Consider the following 13,494-nt stretch of genomic DNA (forward strand, 5'->3'; position numbering starts at 1 on the left):
AAAAAACCAACCCTGAAGCTGAGAATGTATGGGACCAGGTGCAAGCTCCATAAAGAGGAATTGTGTGCGTTTCTTCCCTAGGCAGTCGTGGCTTCTGGTACACAGGAGGGACTATTTTTTGTTTGTTTTTGTATTGGTGATTGAATTTTTGCTCTTGGCTTCATCCCTTTTTGAAACAAAGTCTTGCTAAATTGTCCAGTCTGGGCTCAAACTTGGGAATCTCCTGCCTCAGCCTCCTAGAGTGCTAGAATTATAGGTATGTACCACCATGATTAGCTTCACTATGTGTATTTTATAATGAGTGGGTGCCCCCTTGCACCTGGCCTGGTGTCACTGTGAGGGTTACGGGATTGATTTGCTGCTGGCTTCAATTGGGTAGTAGCTCTGTGTGTGTATAATTATTTGGATATGAAACGATGTAGTGAGGGAAATAAGAAATGTGTCCAAGGGGCCGGGGATTTAGCTCAGTGGTTCCGGCACCTGCCTCACAAGTGCAAGGTCCCGAGTTCGGTCCCAGGTACAAAAAAAAAAAAAAAAAGAAAGAAAGAAAGAAAGAAAAAATGTGTCCAAGACAGTATACAAATTAGTCCATTAGAAAACTTACACTTTATCCTTTCTGAAAACTTCAGTTCAAAATCATAAAGTGGCTCATAGTTTCCACTCAGGCATTGGCAGGGCAAGGAGGACTTTCACACAGATGATGGTTTGATATAGGGTCCAGACCTTAATGGGAGGCATTCCAAGTGGTGGTGTGGACCAGAGCATGATGGGTCACCTTAACCTAGGCAAGGGGAGTGTCCAGAAAAGGACTGCCCTGCTCGGGACTTTAGAGTTCAGGCAGGTGAAGAGGGTGTTTGGGTATGAGTGCTGCCCAGCCTTGGGTGTTGGGGATATTCGTGTGAGTGTGCAGAGTGATGAGTGTCAAAACCCAGGTAGGGTAAGGACAGCACATGCACAGGTAGGGGCAACCACAGTGATTTGAGTTTGTTAGTCACAGGGAAATTGATCCAGTAAATAAACACCTTAAGGGTCCAGGCTTCAAAACAGGGAATTAAAGAAACTGAAAAAGAAAAACCCAGAATGAACTTTGTGATATTAGATGAAACTAGATGTAATGTATGAGCTCATAGTTATCAATATGGGTATATAAAAATAAATATAAGCAGGTTCTGGGCCACTGAGGAGCCCAGACTCAAGCTTAGGCCTGGGAGTTGTGCCCCCTTGCTTTCCCTTGCAGGATTCTGGGTTCCAAGACTGCCCTTGCCTGATGTGTCCCTGCCTCAGCAAGGAGTGCAGTGCTGAGTGGGGCTTGTATCTTATCCTGTAATAAAGTACATCCACCTTGAGATCCCGAAGACAAAATGTCCAAATAGTGTTTAGGGATAATTTGTGAGGGTGATGAAGGAAATGATAAAATCACCAGGGCATTCAGCATCTGGTTGAAAGTTATTCCTCCTCCTCCCTTCAAAACTGACATGGAAGGCAATGCTTGAATCTTTACAATAGCTGTGATGTGATCTGGGCCATCACAACAGCATCTGTGCAACTTTGTGGTCACATGTCACATTAGTGCTTTGGTACGCTGATCAATGGGGCCATTTTTTTTTTTTTTTTTGGTACCGGAGATTGAACTCGGGTCCTTGCGCTTGTGCAGCAGGTGGCAAAACCACTGAGCTAAATCCCCGGCCCAATGGGGCCATTTTTAACTAGTTAGCACTATGTGCACTGTCATCTCATCTAAGATGTGTACTGACCCTGGGAAGTGAGGACCCAAAGGACATACTACTGAAGTATGAAGAGATCTTCCCAAGGCCCTGGACTTCCAGAAATGTATTAAACAAGGCCACTGCTGACTAGTGTCCCATTTCACCCAAAAGAAATGGTGCAAGGGCCTGTGAAACATGTGAATGGATAGAGGACTTCCACATCTTATAAAGATTCTTTAGAAACTTTAAGTTGGATGAATGAATCAAGGCAAATGTAAAAATGACTTGAGTTTGAACACTAGAGAACATTCTATCCTGATCATCTTCCAGATCTCTTATTTTTCAGAGACCCCAGTTAAATGGCAACTTCTTCAAGAAAAAGTAGGCCTTTTGTGCCACTAAAAATGTATGTAAAACCAGGCATGGTGGCACACACCTGTGGTCCTAGCTATTCAGAAAGCTGAGGTAGGAGGAACACTTGAGCCCAGGAGTGCAAGACCAGCCTGGGCAACATAGAGACACTGTCCTAAAACACACACACACACACACACAGATATAAAACTATGATTTACTTAATTCACCTCCCTCTGCAAGCTCTTTGATAATAGGGACAGAGACTAACTCACTTTTGAACATCAGTCTCTCCCAGCACTTCAGGGAACAGGTGTTGAGTACATAACTCAATAGCAGGAAAATAAGCACAACTACATCATAACCCTGTTAGGGGTACAGTTAGTCACACGGCTCAGGAAGCTTCTTCAGGAGAAGCATACAGTGTGGGAAGGACCCTCAGTTTTCCCTCTATCTTATCTACAGCTCTATGCTATTTTTGTGTGTGAGATTTAGTGATACCTTTCACTGTCCCTGAGACTTAAGAGGCTGTACCCATTTTACTTGTGAGGACTCTGGCAGATTAGGGATATAATACAAGGTGTATCATCAGGAGGATGGAAATGGGAACTGGCCACGCCAACTCCAAAAAGTATCTTCTGTTCAGGTCGTGGCAATGCCTGCCCCCAAGGCTGATCTGTATACAGCCCTCACTTGCAGAACCTGGTACCTCAGATTCCCCACTCCCTCTGAAGGCGAAACCTGTTTATTTCTCCTCACATTTCTTTTCAGCTCAGGTTCCTGTTTCCTCAGGTCTGCTTAGCGGCTGAGCAAGCATCCACTTCTTTCCAAAACTGTGTTGCCACCATCCCTCCTCTCTCCTTTGTCCCTGCAGTTTACTCCTTACTCTTACAGCTCATTGCTCTCATTTAGTGAGATTTGGTGGGGAGAAGGTGAGTTGTTCAGCCTTCCAGGTTATCTATGGAGGGATCACCCTTTTCCCTTCAAGGACCTGGGATTCTCCGTTATCTCTTAGGCCCTCTTCCCATCTTACTTCCAAATATATACTGACATATATTTTTTTTTCAAAAAGCATCACTGAATATCTACCATGTGGAGGTGACAGTGCTTGAACTATGACTGGGCCACATTCCCTGACCAATCCAGAGATTTCACTCTAGAGAGGGAACAAGAAAGGCTAAGAGGACATAAGCATTGCCAAGCAGGGCATGGACAGGAGCTAGGGGGCCCAGTGGAAGGACTCCCTCATGGTGGGGTGGGGGAAACCATGACGACTGGGAAGCTGTCCCGGGGAGAGGTGTAAGGATGTCAGGAGAGTAGAATTGGTCCAGTAAAGATGGATGGAGTTGGAGCAGTCTAAGCAACAGCATGTGTGAAGGTCCAGAGAGAACATGTGCTTCCAGGGCCCTGCAAAGCTGGGAGCTCTTGGCAGGATTTAGATGAGCCCAGAGATAGAATGAGAGGTGAGCTAGGGCCAGGTCACACAGAGCGTCGAAAGCCTCATTAAACTGTGGCTGAGTGGACTAGGTAATCAATGATTATAGAATACAGGACAGCCAGCCTCACTGCACATATGGTTATTGAGGCAGAAGGCTCATGGGTGGTACAGGCGGGCAAGGCTTTAAGCAGAAATCGAGCCCCAGTAGGCACTAGGACACAATGAAGAGAAAGCCTCCAGTATTAAGGAACCAGAGAAAAGGATTTTGCTAGAAGTCACGTGTGACTCAAGAACAGCCTTATTTGCTTGGGAAATGTTCTTTTAGCCAGAAGTTACCATTCTTTAGATGCAGAGCAGTACACCCAATGGAGACACAATGTGCCTAAGGACAGAGAACACGTGAGCAGACAGACAGTGGTGGGCACTAGAAGGTCTGTGAAGATTTCGGGAAACTTAATCAGGCGACTGAACCTGTCTGTGTTCCAGCATGGCCATGCAGAGCAGAGCCAGAAACATTCACAGAAGCCAGGTATTTAACCTCCTCCCCTCCTCCTGCTCTGGGAGACTCTGAGGGGCTGGCTGTCCGATATTCCTGTGAGGAAGGCAGGATCACTAAAACCCAAATATTGCACCTGCAGGAAACGGGAGAGGGCTTTATTTTGTGGTCAAAGACTTCTGTCTGAGGTTCATTTTCCACCCCTTTCCCCAGTTCTGAACTCATCTGGCTTGAATTCTTTGCTTCCTTTATTTATTTATTTTTATTTTTTAAATTTTATTTTTGTTTCTTTGCTTCTCTTTCAAGCTGCAATCTAGGCCATGTACCTGACCCACTTATTTGTCAGGTCAGGAGGGACCTAGTTGCTCCTATTCAAGGCCCAGGTTCTCCAAAGTGGTTAAACATCTAAGAAGAAATGAAATGGATTCAATCTTGTCCATTTATTAAGTAAACCAATCCTGTGTAAAGTGAAAAGAGAACTAGGTTTGGGACAGGTACCTGGGGAAGTAAAGAGAAACCTCAGTCCCTGTGGGGTATGGGGTGTGTATGGAGGGGGTCACTTATAAAACTCATGCTCCTGCTCATCCTTCTTGATGACAGTCTTGTACGCTTTCTCAAAGTCCTTGGCCAGGACAATGTAGCGGTTCTCTCGGACAGCCAACATTCCACTCTGTTGAGGGATGAGAATTAAGATCTACTTCAACAATGGTGAAGGAAGAAAGAGATGGGCTCATGATCCCAAGAAGGCAATGGGGGAAACAGGACTTCAGCTGAGTGGTCTCAGAGAAGGGGAAGGGTCTTCACACATCCTTATTTGGAACAGAAAGAAACTGTGGCTTACCTCTTGACAGATGGAGTTGATGTCAGCTCCTGAAATCTTATCTGGCCGGGCCACATCTGCAGCAGATGAGTTAAGGACACTATTCCCTGATGGGGTGAATGCCTAGAGCCAGAGCCATCCTGGGGCCATCACTGTCACTACCCCCCCCCCCCAATCTGGGTCATGGTGGTGGCAGAGGTGGAGGGGAAGGGAAATCCCCATTCTCTGCCATGACCCCTGCCCTTATTTGCAGAGCAGGATACAGTCTTCCAAGTCAACCTCCTCCGAGAGGTTCATCTTGCTGGTGATAGTGGAGAAAATCAATCTCTTTTGGCGGCGGTCAGGGAGAGGAAATTCGATTTTGCGGTCCAGGCGTCCCGGTCGCAGCAGGGCTGGATCCAGCGTATCTGCTCTGTTCGTGGCCATGATCACCTGGCATTGGGAGCAGCCAGCTCAGACCTCTGCTTTCCCTATACTTTCCTGTCACGATATCCTCCCCTCATGAACCAGCCCCAACTTCCCCTGATTCCTGTACAACTCCACTTGCCCATCCTGAGCCACAAACCTTGACGTTGACGTTCTGGTCAAATCCATCCATTTGATTTAGCAGCTCCAGAAGGATTCTCTGAACCTCCCTGTCAGCTGAGAGTGTGCAACACAGTCAGTCCATGGCAAATAGCACAATGAAAAGCCTGTCCAAGACCAGGCCTGTTTGGCCGTCACTCACCTCCCGTCTGGGCATCGAATCTCTTGGTGGCAATGGCATCAATCTCGTCTATGAAGATGATGGCAGGTGCATTCTCCTTGGCCAGGCGGAACACATCTCGGACCATGCGGGGGCCCTCGCCCAGGTACTTCTGTACAAACTCTGAGCCCACAACCCGGATAAATGCAGCTGATAGTGGGAAAACAGGGGTCAGATGGAGATAAGCCTCCTGGGGGACCCCCTCTGCCTTAACTGAAACTGGGAATCGCTGGAGACATCCTTTTCCCTTGACACCCACTCTTAGTAGCTGGGCCATTCTCTCAGGCCTGGGTTCGGTCCCAGATCCAGCCAGAATCAGCCATCTGTGTGTGCCCCACAGCCAACCCAGCAGCCCAAACCATGAACCCTGCATATATATATATATATATATATATATATATCCTAATATATAATCAGGATATTAAATATTAAAGAAGAAAAAAGTAAAACCTGAACACCTAAGTTTCTGGAATGTATACAAGCCCAGTAAAAGATATTTTGTCCATTCACTAAGAAGACATGAATCATTTTTCAATATCCTTGAAGTAGTCGGGGATCCCAGGCCTGTCCTTTGTTCTAACTGGCAACTAGCCATGGGGCTGAAATAGCTTTATGCTGGGCTCTCCCTTTGGACTTGTTTCTCAGTACATGGATGAGGCTCTGGTGTGTGGAGAACAGCCCCAGGCCTTGCGCTCCACCACAGAACGGGGAGACTCACAGGCAATACATGTGGGCCGATCAGGAGCAGCAGCCTGTCCCAGTCTTCATACTTGCCCAAAGTGTCCTCATTTCCTGGTGCCTGCATCATCTGGGACCTCATTCAGTATCTTCACGTCAGGGTTTCTGACTGTTCCTGTCCTCAATGCACCCCGACCATCTTGGCTATTGTGCAGGTGTGAACGCCCATCTCTGGAGCCTCTTTTAACACGGGCATGTCTGTCAGCCTCTCCACTCAACCACTTCAGTCCTACCTCTGCCCTCCTTGTCCCCTCAATCTTTCGGCCCCTCTGGGTTCTGCCACTCCTCTCACTTGTCCTGGAATGTGCACTTGTCTCAGCTACTGACTTAGTAAAATCCCAACTGCCACCCTGACAAGATGAGTCCCTATCTCACTTAGGACCTTAACCTTCCTCCATAGGCAGGTAGCTTAGCCCTGCATGGCAACTGTTCCTGCCGCTCCACCCTCTGTACTCTCTGTGCTTCCCTCTGTCCACCAATGATGAACCACCCCTAATTCACCCGGAAAAAAATCATGAGTCTCTCAGTCTCAGCTCCTACTTAGCTAAGCTTGTTTTGTCTGGACTGGAACTGGAGACAGAACAAGGACACTAGTAGGTCACTGGTGAAACCTGAAGAAGGCTAAGCTGGGTGTGGTGGTGCATGCCTGTTAATCCCAGCACTCTGAGAGGCTGAGGCAGGAGGAGGGTAAGTATGAACCCAGTCTAGGCCACTTAGTGGTAAGATCTGTCTCAAAATGAAAAATAAAAGGGCTGGGCTCAGTATGAAGGCCCTGGGTTTTATCTCCAATTTACTTTACCAATGTTAATTTCCTAGGTCTCATGACTGACCTATGATTATGTAGGACAGTAACATTAGGGAATCTGGGTGAAGGGTACACAGGAACTCTGAAATAATTTTCTCTAAAATTGTTTTCAGAAATTATTTAAAAAAGTTAAAAAAAACTAAATTAGGAAGAAAAAAAGGTGACTGGCTGATATCCTGGATTTGAAACACAACATAAAGCTTTATGACTTCATTTCTGCTCTCTTATATGGCCAGTCATCCTCTTGCCAAGACCCTTAAAATATCCCTTGTACCATCTTCCAACATATGTCTCCCCCCGAGTAGGATGTCAATTCCAGGAATGAAGAGATATGTTTGCTGCCATATTCTTAGTAACTAGGACCCTTAGCACACAGCAGATAATCAGTAAATATCCAACTCAGTCCAAGTACTGAAGTACATATGCACAACTTCCTGAAAGGGCTGAATATTCCAGGTGTCTGGCATCCTCCCTTTTATTCACCATTACCATTATCTATTTTAATTTCAGTTTTCCAAATTTCTGGCTTACAACCCACTGAAATGATTGAACAGTTTGAGACTATTACATTCAAGCCTTTCATGATCTCTTCGGCCTCACCTCTTGTACCTTGAAAAACACAGTCCCTACCTCAGCCAGGCATTCACTGAATGTTTTCTGAGTCCCCAATACAGCTGTCCCAGGGCTGGGCACCAGAAACAGAAAAGGGCAAAAGCACAAGGTTCCTGCCCTCCCGGCATCTGCAGTCAGCCTACTCATGATCCTCCAGTTCCTTCCACCTTCCAGTCTTACTATCTTGTCCTGAATGCCCTCTCCCCATCCATGTGCCTCCTCATACCCTGTGTTATGGGTCTAGATGTCCCCCCAAAGCCTCATGTAGTCACAGGTGGCTGAATCTAGAGTGTGTGATTGATTCATGGTGGGGCTAGGCCTGAGGGCGCTAGGATTAAGGGTGTGAGTTCTACCCACCCTAATCCCCATAGTCTGAATAAGATAAAAGGGGCAAAAAGATGCTGTTAAGGACTCTTGTTGCTTTTGCTGTCTTCCAAGCCCATGAACTGTTGCTCCTCTGCCACCCTGCCTTGGAGCCAGCCGATTACAGACTGAAACTTCTACGAATCAAAAGCCAAATAAAACTTGGCCCTTTAACTTTGGATAGTTTGTCTCAGCAATGAGAGAAAAGTAACTAAGACACTTTGCTTCCCCTGGAATCCCCTTCCTGAGTGGCCTACACAGGATGGATCAACCACATCTTCCTGGACAATCCCATTGCCCTCCTTGCTTCCCTGGAGATTGTCCCCTCCCAGACTTTACCTTCAAACATCTCTTTCTCTCAGCCACCAGTGTGAATTCACAGCAGGCCACCAGAGGAAAAACCAACCATAGGAAAAACACTGCATTATTCCACGAACTCCTCACAATCACCCTGTGAAATTACTTTGGAAATGGAGATATAAGAAGGTAAAGCCACCTGTCCAGGATTGCAGAGCCAGTAAGAGGCATAACTGGGCTGTGACCCCAGAGCCCATGTTTGCAGTCACTGTGCTGTCATTTCCCCGAGAGAGCGAGCAAGCACGGAGCAAGGTGAGGCGGCCAGAAGGTCAGTGTATGGGGGAGGGAGCAACAGCCTCACCTGTCGTGTGATGTGCCACAGCCTTTGCCAACATGGTCTTCCCGCAGCCAGGTGGGCCGTACATGAGGACCCCTCGAGGAGGATCAATGCCAATCTGAGGCCCAAGTGCGGAAAGGATGATGAGCCAGGGTGTCCCGTCACCAACCCCAGACACAGTGGGCCTGCCACCTGTGCCACCTCACCTGCTTATAGAGCTCAAAGTGTGTAAGTGGGAGCTCCACAGCCTCCCGCACCTCCTGCTTCTGGATATCCATGCCCCCAATGTCCGCGTACATCACATCTGGCTTCTGGTCTGGTAGAAGAGTAAAGCTGGGGCTCCAAGCCTGGCCCGTGGGGTCCCTTCAGGTTCCGCAGGTCCCCGGCTTCCCCCCTCACCTGATGTGAGCATCATGATGCTGCTGTCGGCCTCGGGAGGAAGCACATCCACCAGGGCATTGCTGTGCTTATGTAGGGCTACTGAGGCATTGGGCTTGAGCAGTTCTCGATCTATGGTACTCAGAATGCGCACATAATAGTTGGAGCCTTTGGGAAGGAAACAGGGAGGGAGAGGGGAAACTGAGAAGTGTCAGAACCTTGAGATTGCCCCTTCTCCACTCCCTGTATCTCACAGTTGCCCTCCAAGCCCCCAAACCTCTCACTCAGACCCAGACGGGCCCCTCTTGGCCCCTAGTCTTGCCTCCCCCAGTCAGTCCTGGACACTCACACCAACTTCCTTGTCTGCCTACAGCCCCAGCTTTCCCCTGAGCTCCAGCCCTGAACGTCAAGCATGCCTCCCCTGGAAGTCCCCTGGATATCTCTCACTTATTGTGTCCCACTGTGATGTTGGTGTCTTCCCCCAAACTGCACTGCTCCCTCCTAGATCTGTCTCAAGGAGACCCGCTGACCTCCGTTCCCAGCTAGAGCCTCAAGTCTCATCCTGGATCCTTCTCCACTCCCCCCTCAGCCCACTGGTCACTATAGCCTTCCATGCAGCCTCCCAACTTTCTTTCCAACCATTCCTCTTCTCCTCCCTCTGGACCCTGATTCAACCCCATCTGCTCCTTTCTAGGTCTCTACATGACTCCTCCCAGTCACCAGCCTCCCGTCTTACCTCTCCAATCCCCCTCCTACATTTAAGCTCATCATGCACAGCAGTCTTTCTCCTGACTGTCAGACCCAACTATCTAGCAGCCCCTGAAACAATTCTCTGTGATGTTCTGGATTGCACTCACCATCTCCCTCCAGACCTGCACCTCCAACCACACTGCATTTTCAGTGAGAGCTCGTTGCCCACTCAATTCCTACAGGTCAAATACAGGCCTCACCCTGGATACTGGCTACTTCTTTCCCTTCATGTCCTCCTAGCTCATCAATTTAACTCCAAGCAGTCACACACCTTTGCCTAGAACCTTTGCACAAACATGCCTTAGTCCAGAAGAGCAGAGCCCAGGACAGATAAGAAACAATGACCAGATGGGCAGGGTCTGGACCTAGGTTAATAATAGCAGCTATCATCCACTGAATCCTTACCAGAGCCTAAACTCCTACGTAACCCCAGTAGTTCAAACTGCAGGTCCCAACCCAGAAGTGGTCATGGATCAATTTAGAGGCAACACCAGAATTTTGTTTAAATCAAAACAGATTAGAACAGAATAAAAAACATCAGAGTATATCACACATGTAAGATTACATGTACACACAAACACACATATGCAGTGATAAGAGACAAACAGACATTCACAAGGCAAAACCCCCCAACCCTTGTGGATCAGTCAAAATATGCTAAAGAGCTAGGCATGGTGGTAAATGCCTGTAATCCCAGCACTTTGGGATTATGAGGCAGGAGGATCGCAGGTTTGAGCCCAACCTGGGCAGCTTAGCAAGACTTTATCTCAAAAAAATAAAAGGCTGTGGATGTAGCTTGGTGCAAAGGCCATAGGTTCAATCCCCAGTACCAGAAAAACAAAGCAAAAAAAACCTCAGAGGACATGGCAGACCTAGTTCCTGGCAATGCCAGGAATCAGTGTTGAGTGGTCAGATGAATGAATGAAGTGTCCCCATCCACCCAGCTACTCACCTGTGGTAGAGCCCACGATGGCTGTGTTCTGATCCACAGCCTCCAGAAACTGCCCAATGACCAGTGGGATGCTCTGAATTCGCTTCACCTCCTCCTGGGCGTGGAGGAATTCCTTCTTCAGGTTCTTTTGCTCATCCTTGATGTACTCCTCTTGTACCTCCAGGAACTCCAGCTCTTGCTGTAGCTTCTATGAGCAGAGTGAGGGAAGGGATGGCTCCAGGCCTTGCTGAGCTGGGGTGCAGAGTATGAGATGGTGGGCCTGTGTGGGGGTCTTGGTTGGGCTTGAACGTACCTTGTAGCGGCTGTACAGGTCTTCCAGATCCTCAGGCTCTGGCCCCAGGAAGGACAGGCCAGTCTGGGGCCGGGACACAGACAGTGCTGGGATCTCATCCTAGATCAATGGGGAAACCTCAAGTTGGAAAAGAATCCCCTCATGGAAGCATTTAGAGCCCCCTCCCCACATCACCACAATCACTCAGCCAGCCTCTTCAGGTTCCTGATATCATTCAGTTCCTTCTGAACTCCCTAAACAGGCTTCTAATGTCACAGAGCCCCTAAACAAGCCCTTTATGTCAACTTCTCTCCCACACCGATTTTTTGTATTAAATGCTATTCATAACATATCCCCAGCAACAGCCAACCATCGACTAGGATTAAACGTTACATCAACTCCTTACCAGAGTCTAAACTCAACATCCCTAGACTCGCTCAATAGATTCCTAATGTCACATGGCTCACTTATAAACAGGCTATTAAGGTCGCTACACCTTCAGAGTCCGAGCATTCACTACCCAGTTTACCCTAAACGATCCCTCACTTCACAGACTCCCAACTCACAATGGGCCCAACATCACTCAAACAAGTCACACATAATACTTACCGTAACTGTTCCCCTGCCCCAAGCCAAACGCCGAAGATCAATCAATCCCCTAGCCGCTTAGCCCCGGGTCCACACAGCCGGATCGCACACACCCCTCACCATCCTATCCAATCCCAACGGACCAATGATGTCTCTAAGCACTCGCAGCATGACATTCAAATCAATCAATCTCAGGCAGTTTATACCGTCACTCACTTTCCCAGCTCCGCCTTCTGGGTCTTAACGCCCTTCTACTACCACTTGGCCACCCAAACAGGCCTCTACCGAGGCTTCCGAAATCACCACAAGCCGGGCTGGGATCCTCGAAATCACTCGGCCCCCACTTGGGCCTGGCTTCACCCTCTCCCCAAGCCCAGCTCGGAGTAAAAAGCCCAAGTCCCCACCGCACCTGAGCCTTCTCCACCAAGATGCCTATCTCCTCCATAGTGACCAAGCCGGTCTCAGTGTAGCTCAGACTGATACAGTCACCACTTCCGGTGACGCCAACGGAAGCCCCTGGTCCAACAGGTTCCTGGGAAATGTAGTTTAAAACACCACGGAGAGCGGATTGGATGGGCAGGAATAGGATGAAGGGGAGGGAAGATTTTGGCCTAAGCTCCGCCCCCAGGGTCCCCGGAGAGCGCGGGAGCTGCTTGAGAGACCTGCGCGTGCGCAGCAGCGCTCCTGTGCTGCTCCTGCAGGGGCTTTCTCTCCAGTAGGTGGCGGGGCTGAGTTGCTACTGTTACAGTAAAATTTTATAGGGAAAATTTGTGTGATATGTCTGGGAGACTGGAGGCCAACTGCTCTTTGTTTTCTTTTTCTTTCTTGGTACTGGGGATTGAGACAAGGCCTTCGCACGGAGCTACATCCCCAGCCTTTTAAAATTTTTTAAAATTTTGAAATAGGATCTTGCTAAGTAACGTATTTGCCCAGGCTGGGTTTGAACTTGCAGTCCTTCTGCCTCTGCCTTACAGAGTGCTGAGAATTACAGGCCTGGGCCACCACACCAGGTCTAAGGGATTTTCTAAAGGATGGAAATGTACCATTTAGTGGCAGAGCTGGAGAAGTCTTGGGCTGAGTTCCACACGAGGATTTTTAAGGGGATCTTCATGTGGGCAGCTCCTCCCAGGACTGTGCCACTGAAAGGTGACACTGTAATCAGGCTCCATCCTGGGAATGAGGAGCCCAGGGTGAATTAAGTATAACAGGGCTGAAGAAAATGAAGCAGCAGGTTCCCAAGAGTTGGGTCACACAAGAGGGCCTCTTAAGCCTTACAGGCATCATGTCATTGAATCTTTTTTTCTTTTTCTTTCAGGGCTAGGGATGGAACTCAGAAACTCAGATATCCCAGGAATATGCTCTACCACTGAGCTGCACAGTCAGTCCAAGTCTTAGCACGTATTATGTACTCTTTTAGGGAGAAGGAAACAACCATGAAGCCACGTGCCACATTCACAACAGGTCAAAGTGGCAAGCATGATTGGGACTCAGATCGCTTTGTCTCCAAAACCTGTGCTTCTAACTTCAGGGAGATACACTTACACCCTTCACACCAGGGGCACGAAGTAAACTTTTGAAGTAAGCTTTTTATTGAAGGACAAAAATAATTTACACGAATTGCTGAAATAATTTACACAAATTGAACACGTTTGTATAACCAGTACCCAGGTCAAGCAACCAAGTATTAGCAGCCCTTCCAAAATCCCACATTCCCCTTTCTCCCTTTGCCTCCTTTCCTGTTAAGGCTATCATTTCACTGACAACTAACAGCAGGGATAACTTTTATGTGTTTTTGACACACACCTTATACCTGAACAGTGTGTACTGTGTGTTCAGCTTTTTTTTTT

General features: G+C 48.0%; 1 protein-coding gene across 1 annotated transcript; it reads right to left on the bottom strand.

The window, feature by feature from the left end:
* Positions 1 to 4,412: 4,412 nt before the first annotated feature.
* Positions 4,413 to 12,246, bottom strand: Psmc4 (proteasome 26S subunit, ATPase 4). Its single transcript, XM_004874168.3, has 11 exons — positions 12,057 to 12,246; positions 11,081 to 11,179; positions 10,789 to 10,975; positions 9,108 to 9,254; positions 8,915 to 9,024; positions 8,733 to 8,826; positions 5,539 to 5,706; positions 5,377 to 5,453; positions 5,075 to 5,243; positions 4,833 to 4,888; positions 4,413 to 4,661 (listed from the first exon to the last, which is right to left on the bottom strand). Exons 1-11 carry the CDS (start codon positions 12,090 to 12,092, stop codon positions 4,548 to 4,550), a joined length of 1,257 nt encoding a protein of 418 aa, XP_004874225.1. The 5' UTR covers positions 12,093 to 12,246; the 3' UTR covers positions 4,413 to 4,547.
* Positions 12,247 to 13,494: the final 1,248 nt, after the last annotated feature.

Source organism: Heterocephalus glaber, unplaced genomic scaffold (genome assembly GCF_053883595.1).
Source record: "Heterocephalus glaber isolate CG9 unplaced genomic scaffold, H.glaber_assembly_v1.0 deba00001002, whole genome shotgun sequence".
In the NCBI taxonomy this organism is placed as follows: domain Eukaryota; kingdom Metazoa; phylum Chordata; class Mammalia; order Rodentia; family Bathyergidae; genus Heterocephalus; species Heterocephalus glaber.

Coding starts and splice junctions, on each gene's coding strand:
- Psmc4 (XM_004874168.3), bottom strand. CDS start 12,092: ATGGAGGAGATAGGCATCTTGGTGGAGAAGGCTCAG. Junction 9,255..10,788: donor CATCGTGGGCTCTACCACAG/GTGAGTAGCTGG, acceptor TCCTTCCCAAAG/GCTCCAACTATTATGTGCGC. Junction 5,707..8,732: donor TGTGGCACATCACACGACAG/GTGAGGCTGTTG, acceptor TCCCACTATCAG/CTGCATTTATCCGGGTTGTG.